Source organism: Oxyura jamaicensis, chromosome 25, assembly GCF_011077185.1.
Source record: "Oxyura jamaicensis isolate SHBP4307 breed ruddy duck chromosome 25, BPBGC_Ojam_1.0, whole genome shotgun sequence".
Taxonomy (NCBI): Eukaryota; Metazoa; Chordata; class Aves; order Anseriformes; family Anatidae; genus Oxyura; species Oxyura jamaicensis.
The window spans coordinates 744,440-752,400 of record NC_048917.1 but is presented as its reverse complement, the minus strand read 5'-3'; the positions used below and the strand labels follow the sequence as shown (position 1 = coordinate 752,400).

At 71.7% G+C, this 7,961-nt stretch overlaps 2 protein-coding genes across 3 annotated transcripts; both read left to right on the top strand.

The window, feature by feature from the left end:
* Window positions 1-628: 628 nt before the first annotated feature.
* On the top strand, window positions 629-2,900 carry ANKRD34A (ankyrin repeat domain 34A). The gene is made up of 3 exons (XM_035346750.1): window positions 629-646; window positions 708-2,597; window positions 2,634-2,900. The coding sequence occupies exon 2, from the start codon at window positions 762-764 to the stop codon at window positions 2,121-2,123; it is 1,362 nt and encodes a 453-aa protein (XP_035202641.1). The 5' UTR covers window positions 629-646; window positions 708-761; the 3' UTR covers window positions 2,124-2,597; window positions 2,634-2,900.
* A 2,359-nt stretch (window positions 2,901-5,259) lies between these two features.
* LOC118178325 (gonadotropin-releasing hormone II receptor-like) lies at window positions 5,260-6,989 on the top strand. 2 transcript variants are annotated; one of them, XM_035346753.1, is made up of 3 exons: window positions 5,260-5,811; window positions 5,916-6,116; window positions 6,395-6,989. In XM_035346753.1, exons 1-3 carry the CDS (start codon window positions 5,314-5,316, stop codon window positions 6,833-6,835), a joined length of 1,140 nt encoding a protein of 379 aa, XP_035202644.1. In that variant the 5' UTR covers window positions 5,260-5,313; the 3' UTR covers window positions 6,836-6,989. The 2 variants fall into 2 exon arrangements, with proteins under 2 accessions (XP_035202644.1, XP_035202643.1); XM_035346752.1 differs by having other exon boundaries at window positions 5,916-6,120; window positions 6,396-6,989.
* Window positions 6,990-7,961: the final 972 nt, after the last annotated feature.

Below are 7,961 nucleotides of genomic sequence, written 5' to 3'. Positions count from 1 at the left end.
TTGGGGGTACGGGCAGGGGATGGGGGGGGATGGGGAGGGGATGGGGGGGCTTTGGGCAGGGATGGGGGGGTTACAGGGGGATACAGAGCACAAGCAGGGGGTGCAGGAAGGGGGATGGGGGATTTGGGGGGTTATGGGAGAGGAGACAGCAGGGCTGCAGGTGGGGGCCTGGGGAGGGGGTAGGAGGAGAAGGGAAGGAGGGTGGAGGAAGGGGGCCCTGGGGATTTGGGGCCACCGGCACCATGCAGGGAGGTGGGCGCAGCCCAAAGGTGATGGCAGGGAGGCCCCGGGGCTGCAGGGCACCGGGGGCTGCACGGCAACACGTGGTAACCCCCCCCCCCCCCCAGGAACTGTCTCCTCCGCAGACCCCGGCAGTGCCCCCCCAAGCCTGAGCAGCCCCACGGCCCCAGGGGGAGCACAGGAGGGGGGCAGCGACCACGGCAGCTGGGGAAACCGAGGCAGGGAGCTGGGACTGCGGGCGGGGAGGGTTCGGAGAGGTTTCAACGTGCAGCCCTCAGCGTGTGCCCCTCCTGCACCCCCCCCAGGGCCACGCGACGTCCCCGTGCCGCGTCCCCCTGACGCCCTGGGAACGCCGCACCCACGCACCGGCCCTTCTCCGTGTCCCGCTGCCCTGAGCGCGCGATGCTCCAGGACCACCCCGTCCCCGCACCGTCCCCTCTCCGCTCCCCGCTGCCGTAGGCACGCGATGCTCTGGGCTCCTCGGCACCGCCTCGCGCCGTCCCGGTGGTCCTGAGCGTGCGATGCCCAGCCCCGTGCGCCGCCCGCCTGGGGCCGCGGCGCCTCCTGGCTTGGCCATGCTGCCCGCGGACGGCTCGGCGCTGCTGCGGGCCGTGGCCCAGGGCAAGTTTCGCCTCACCCGGCTGCTGCTGGAGGGGGGAGCCTACATCAACGAGGGCAACGCCGCGGGGCAGACGCCGCTGATGGCCGCGTGCCGGGCTCGCTACGCCGACCCACTGGAGCAACCCCGCATGGTTCGGTACCTCCTGGAGAACGGCGCCGACCCCAATATCCCCGACAAGACGGGCAAGACGGCGCTGATGCACGCCTGCGCCGAGCGCGCCGGGGCCGCCGTGGCCGCCGTGCTGCTGGCCCACGGCGCCGACCCCAGCGCCCGCGACTACGCCGGCGCCTCCGCTCTGGTTTACGCCATCAACCGGGGCGACCGGGAGACGCTGCAGGCGCTGCTGGACGCCTGCAAGGCGCAGGGCAAGGAGGTGATCATCATCACCACCGACACGTCGCCCTCGGGCACCAAGACCACGCGGCAGTACCTGAACTCGCCCCCCTCGCCGGGGCTGGAGGAGAAGCGCTCGCCGGCGCTCTGCATGTCCCCCTCCGACATCGAGGTGCGCACGGCGGCCTCGCCGGCGGGCAGCGAGAAGGAAGAGGAGCGGGACGTCTTCCGCTTCCCACCGCCGCCACCGCCGACCGCCGCTGCCGTGCCGGAGCCATCCCGTGCCCGAGGACGGCCTCTCAAGCGCCTCAACTCGGAGCCCTGGGGGCTGGTGGCCCCGGGGGTCGAGACGTCGCGGGCTCCCCCGGAGCGTTTGGCCCCGGGGCTGGAGGGGCTGAGCCTCAACACACGTCCCCGGCGCCACAGCGTCGAGGGCAGGGAGGCCGCGGGGCTGGCGGGGGCGGCCTGGGCCGAGCGGGTGCCTCCGGCTTGCCCCCAGCCGCTGGCACGGCGCAACACAGCCCCCGAGGCGGCGCGGGTCAAAGCGGGGCGCCGCGAGCCCCCTGACCCCGAGGGCTGCCCCTGGCCCCCCTCGCCACCCCCTTCGCCGGGGCGTGGGCGGCGATGCGCGGCCTCGGCCATGCCGCTGCCAACCCCCGAGTCCCCCCCGGGTGCCCGCCGCCGTGCTCCCGGCTTGCTGGAGCGCCGCGGCTCCGGCACACTCCTGCTGGAGCCGCTGGCCTCGGGGCGCGCTGGCTTCTTGCCCCCCCTGCACGCCGGCCCACACCCCCCCGGCCCCCGCGGGCTCCCAGTTCCCGGCTCGCCCAAGGGCCGCCGCAAGCTGCTGCGACGCCACTCGATGCAGACGGAAGAGATGCGGCTGCTGGCCAACTTCCAGAGCGCCCTGAGCCTGGAGCCGGGCACCTAAAGGCCCCCACGACCTCCCCAGAGCGATGCCCACAGCGTTCCGTCCCCTGCCCACGTGCGCTGGCCCGGAGGGGGTCCCAGTCCCGGTCCCAGTCCTGGCTGCCGCGGGGACACCCCGTGAAGGGACCAAGCTTGTGGGCTGCCGTCCTCTCGCCGTGGTGGCCGTGAGTCTGCCGGGGCAGCGGGGACCGTGAGGACGGAGAGCCCGACGGCACAGGCACCGGCATGGGGCTCCCCGGGCAGGCTGGTGGCAACGTTCACTCTGAACCCTACTGATGCCTGTGGGGGAACACGAAACAATTCTTCCACTGCTGCCATTGGCAGAAACTTTGCACGTTTTTCAGGAGCTGCCATCCCGCAGCTCCCTCGCATCTTCATCCTGCTCCTTCCTCCCCCCCCCCCCCCCCCCCCAGCACCGCTTCTCCCCGTGGATCTCGGCGGCAGCAGCTGACAACCAGACCGCGCTCCGGCTGCCGTGCACAAACCCATCTCCTGCTCCGCGTCCGCTGAGGCCCTGCCCCCCCCCCTTTTTAGGGCCAGCGTTTTAGGGTGTCCCCGCTGGCCACACGCTGCTCGGGGCCGGGTGTGCTGAGCAATAACAGCCGCGGGACGCCCGTGTCCCGGGACAGCCCCTTCCCGGGGGGGGGGGGTCTCTCCCCTGGGTTTGGCCACAGGGACGCGCGCGCCCCCTGCGTGCTGGGGGGGGGTGTTCCCAGGGGGGAGCAGGGATGGGGACACACTGCCGGCACCCCCACAAATAAAGGCCTGGCACAGCTCATCTCGGCTGCGTGGTTTTGGGGGTCCGGGGGGGATGGGGTTGGTCGGGGTTCGCCCTGAGCCCCCCCAGGGGCATCCCAGGGCTCTGGGGCACAAAAAGCCCCTGCCCTGAGGTACCCCAGCTCCTGCCCTCCCAGGGGGGCTGCGGGGTGGGGTGAGGGGGCAGCAGGGCAGCAAAAGGGGTGCCGGGGTGCCTGGGTGGCGGCGGGGCTGGGAGCCAGCACGTCTGGGCACCGGGGTGCGGGGTGACATCCAGGTGCCAGCACCTCTGGGTGTCACCACATCTGGGTGCCAGCACCTCTGGGTGTCACCACATCTGGGTGTCATCACATCTGGGTGCCAGCACCTCTGGATGTCACCACATCTGGGTGCCAGCACCTCTGGGTGTCACCAGATCTGGGTGCCATCACATCTGGGTGCCAGCACCTCTGGGTGTCCGCACATCTGGGTGCCATCACGTTTGGGTGCCAGGGTGCGTGGGGGCTGCACATCTGCGCGTGGGCACCAGGGGGTCCAGGGGCCGCACCTTTGTGTCATCACGTCTGGACACGGGGGGGGGGGGGGGGGGACACGGGGACCGCACGGCTGGGTGCCCACACACCTCTGGGCATGGCCACGTCTGGGCGCCGTGGGGCACAGGGAACACACGTCCGGGTGCCCCCACCCCAGGGCGCACAATTCCTGCACCGCCGGGCGCCCGCAGCTCTGGGCACGGCTCGATGAGGACCGGCACGTTTCGGTGCCAGCACCTCCAGCAAGGGGCCCCTGAGGGGCTGCACCAGCACGGGGGGAGGCTGGGGGGGGGCAAAGGGGGGACGTCCTGCCCCTACAAACACCGGGGGGCCCCGGGAGGGGGGGCGGGGCCCCCCCCCCCCCAGGCCCCCACGGTGTCCCCACGGGTGGGCTCAGCTCCAGCTGCGATGGTGCCGGGGCACGCAGAGGTCGGCCGGGACCCCCGGGTGGGGACCCCAACCCCAGGGGGTTTTTGAGGGGGGGCGGTTCAGCCCCCGCAGGGCTGTGTCGGAGCCCACGGCCTCCCGGCGAGGCTGAGGCCGGCGCTGCCCGCAGCGGGAGGCTGGGCTGAGCAGGGCGCTGGCGGCACCGGCTGCGGCAGCACTGCAGAGCGGTACCGCACCGGGGCTGGGCTGGGGACGCTGCTGGGGGACACTGCCGGGGCTCTGGGGACACTGCCGGGGCTCTGGGGACACTGGTGGAGCTGTGGGGGCACTGCTGGAGCTGTGGGGGCACTGCTGGGGCTATGGGGACACTGCTGGGGCTGGGGACACTGCAGGGGCTGGGGGGACAGTGCAGGGGCTGAAGACACTGTTGGGGCTGGGGACAGCACCATGGGGCACCGACGGAGCTACTGGGACACTGCTGGGGCTCTGGGGACACTGCTGAGGCTGGGGACACTGCCAAGGGGCACTGCTGGAGCTCTGGGGACACTGCTGGGGCTGGGGACAGTGCCATGACGCAGGGCTGGGGGACACTGGCGGGACAGGGGACGCTGCGATGTGGCACGGCGGGGGTGGGGGAGGCTGCGGGGGGGAGCGGGGGCGCCGGGGTGGGGGACACCACCCTGGGGCCCCGGCTGGGGGGGGCCCAGGGGCAGCCCCCAGGGACAGACAGACACGAGGGGGAGCAGCACGGGGGGGCTGCACTCTGGGGACGTGGGACACGGGCGGCAGCAGCGCCTTCAGGAACACCCCGGGGGCTTTTTTTTTGATTCCCTCCTTGGCACGGGAACCAGCCCGAGGGGGAGGGGGGAAGGAACCCCCCCGGTCCCCCCTCGGTTCTTCCTCATCCTCCGCAGAGCCCCGGGGACAGGAGCCGGGACGGTGCCCATGCGTTGTGCCTGGGGACACGAGGAGGGGGAGCGGGGCTGTCCCCCCCCCCCCCCCCCCCCGCCACTGCTGGGACCCCCTACTCTGCCCCGGGGTGACCAGGGGCCTCCCCCACCCCCTGCAGGGCCACCGCAGCGGCTGAGGAGGAGGAAGGAGGACGAAGGACACCCGCAGACCATCCCAGCGGGCACTGAGAGGAGGCGATGCCAGGGGGACGGGTGCGCAGCCTCGTCCTGCTGCACCCTGAGGGCTCCTTGGGGTGAGCTGCAGCACCCCTGGGTGCCCCCAGAGCCCGTCGGTCCCCATGGTGAGGGGACGAGGCCGCTGTCCCCAGGGCACGGCTCCTTTACGCACCCGAAGCACGAGGGGCGCCGGGCGGGCGCAGTCGCTCGGGGTCCCCCCGGGAGCTGAGACCTGACGCAGCGGAGCAGGAGCCCTGCGGGGAGCACGGGGCCGAGCCCCAAAGATGCTCAGCGCCACCGCGTCCTCCCACGGCCCCGCCACAGCCCGGGGGGGCCAGCCCCAAGGCGGCCCCCGAATCCCGGCCCCGTACCGGCCACCGGCGGCGGCATGAACGGCACCGGCGCGGCGGGCAACCGGAGCTGCGGGGGCGGCGGCGGCGGCGGCGAGGAGCCCGTCCCGCTGCCCACCTTCTCCACCGCCGCCAAGGTGCGCGTGGCGCTGACCTGCGTCCTCTTCCTCTCCTCGGCTTGCTGCAACGGGGCCGTGCTCTGGGCGGCCGCCCGGGCTCCCCGCCGGCGCCCGCCTCGCGTCCGCCTGCTGATGGCGAACCTGGCGGCGGCCGACCTGCTGGTGACGGTGGTGGTGATGCCGCTGGACGCCGCCTGGAACGCCACGGTGCAGTGGTACGGCGGCGACGCGGCGTGCCGGGCGCTCATGTTCCTCAAGCTGGCCGCCATGTACGCCTCGGCCTTCGTCACCGTGGTCATCGCGCTGGACCGCCACGCCGCCATCGTCACCCCGCTGGCCGTGGGGCGCGCCGAGAGGAGGAACAAGGCGATGCTGAGCGCCGCCTGGACGCTCAGCGCCCTGCTGGCCCTGCCCCAGGTGGGCGAGCCCCGGGGCTGGACCAGGCCGCCGAGGTGCCGGGCGTGAGGATGATGAGGGTGGTGGTGGGGGAAGGCCGCTGACGGCCCCGTGTCCCCCTGCAGGCGTTCGTCTTCCACACGGTGAGCCGGTCGCGGCCCCGGCGCTTCGTGCAGTGCGCCACGCTGGGCAGCTTCGGGGCGCACTGGCAGGAGACGCTCTACAACATGTTCACCTTCGCCTGCCTCTTCCTGCTGCCGCTGCTCGTCATGGTGCTCTGCTACGGCCGCATCCTCGCCGCCATCTCGGGCAGGATGAAGGAGGCCCACGGTGAGCTCCGCCACCGCCTTTTTCTTCATTTTTTTTTCCCTTTTCTTCCATTCCCCCCCCCCCCCCCCGGCGTTGCCCCTTCCTTCCTCCTCCTCCCTTGCCTCCTCCCTCTTTCCGTCCTCGTGTACCTCAGCGACCCCAAATCCCCCGTCCCCACTCAGGTCCCCGGCCCTGCCCAACACTTCCCCCCACCTCCCCGCTCCACCCCAGCTCATTAACCGTTAATTAACCCCAGGAATCGCCCCCCACCCCCACGCTCCTTTTCCTCCCCGCAGCCTCCTCCTCCCGGGAGTTCCAGCTCCGGCGGTCCTACAACAACATCCCGCGGGCCCGGATGCGGACACTGCGCATGTCCATCGCCATCGTGCTGACCTTCATCGTCTGCTGGACGCCCTACTACCTGCTGGGCCTCTGGTACTGGTTCTCCCCCGAGATGCTGACCCGCCAGAAGGTGCCGCCGGCCCTCAGCCACATCCTCTTCCTCTTCGGCCTCTTCAACGCGTGCCTGGACCCGGTGGTCTACGGGCTCTTCACGGTGCATTTCCGCCGGGAGATGTGGCGCGCCTGCCGCTGCAGCCGCCGACGGCAGGAGCAGGACGCGGCGGCGCTCACCGGCTCCTTCCGAGCCTCCACCGCGGCCGGGAGGGCTGGGAGCAGCCTGGGGGGGGCCCAGCGGCAGCCTGGGGGGGCCCAGCAGCAGCTTGGGGGGCGCTGAGAGGCACGAGCTGGGGGCGCTGGCCCGGAGGTGCGAGCTGTGCCGCCGGCGGACGGTGGAGAGCTTCATGTGAGGGGCGCCCCGAGCGCGGCCGCGCCGCTCCCCGCGGTAACCTCGGGGTTTCTGCTTGGCCTCGGGCCGTGGGGGTGGCTCCGGGGGCAGCTTTTCCCCCCCGCGGCGAGGCGTGGGGACAGCGCAGGCGCCCGCCCGGGGCTCGCTTCGCGCCGTGCCCGGTTTGTTTTTCCTTCCAGCCCCTCTCCGTCGAGGTGGGAGCAGCGGGAACGAGGCGTCCCGCGGGCGTGAGGAGCAGCAGCAGACGGAGGGCAGGGGCAGAAATTCCTTTCAGGCTGCTGCAGGGGCTCCTCGGGGGGGTGTGGGGGGGTGGGAAATAACACCCGAACGTGCCCGCGGGCCTTTCACCCGCGCCGAAAACGCCGGGAGGGTGAAGCGGAAAGGCAGGCAAGGCACACGGGGACCCTGCTGCCCGGCGGGACGGCACGCAGCGAAATAAAGCCAAAGCTTTTCCCAAAATGCTTTAAAAAAAAAAAAAAAACAACCCCCCCCCAGCTTGCTCCGCTGACGGCGCGCGGCGACGCCGCGATTTCAGGCGACGTCGGCGCGGAAAGGAACCGGCTCAGCCACGGGTTCTGAGGGTGTTTAATTAAGAAGAAATAACGCGAGGATCTGACACGAAACGGGAGGTGTTTGAGGGGCCGTGAGCCACTGGGGGCTCGCTCGCTAAGAAAGCTGCCGGGGTCACCGCCACCCCCCCCCCCCCCCCCCCCCCGGCGAGGTTTAAGGGACGTTGGGGGGGGGGGGGGGGGGGGGGAAGAGAAAACAACTTCTCTCCGGAGGAAGAGCAGCCCCAGGTCACGCTCGGGCTTCCCCAGATGGAACAACCGAGAAATGTTTAATAAAAAACAAACAAACAAACAAAAACCAAAGCAATCGTCGTGGTCTGGTAAGAAACTGAGCTCAGGGGGCTCCGCCCGCCACAAAACCGCGCGCGGATGGAACCCCGGGGAGCTTCAGCTGCCGCTTCCTTGGGGCACCGGGAGAGCCCGCCAGCAGCAGGCAGGAATCTGCCGCAGCCGCTGCTCAAACGCCCGGTCCCCGACCGCCCCCC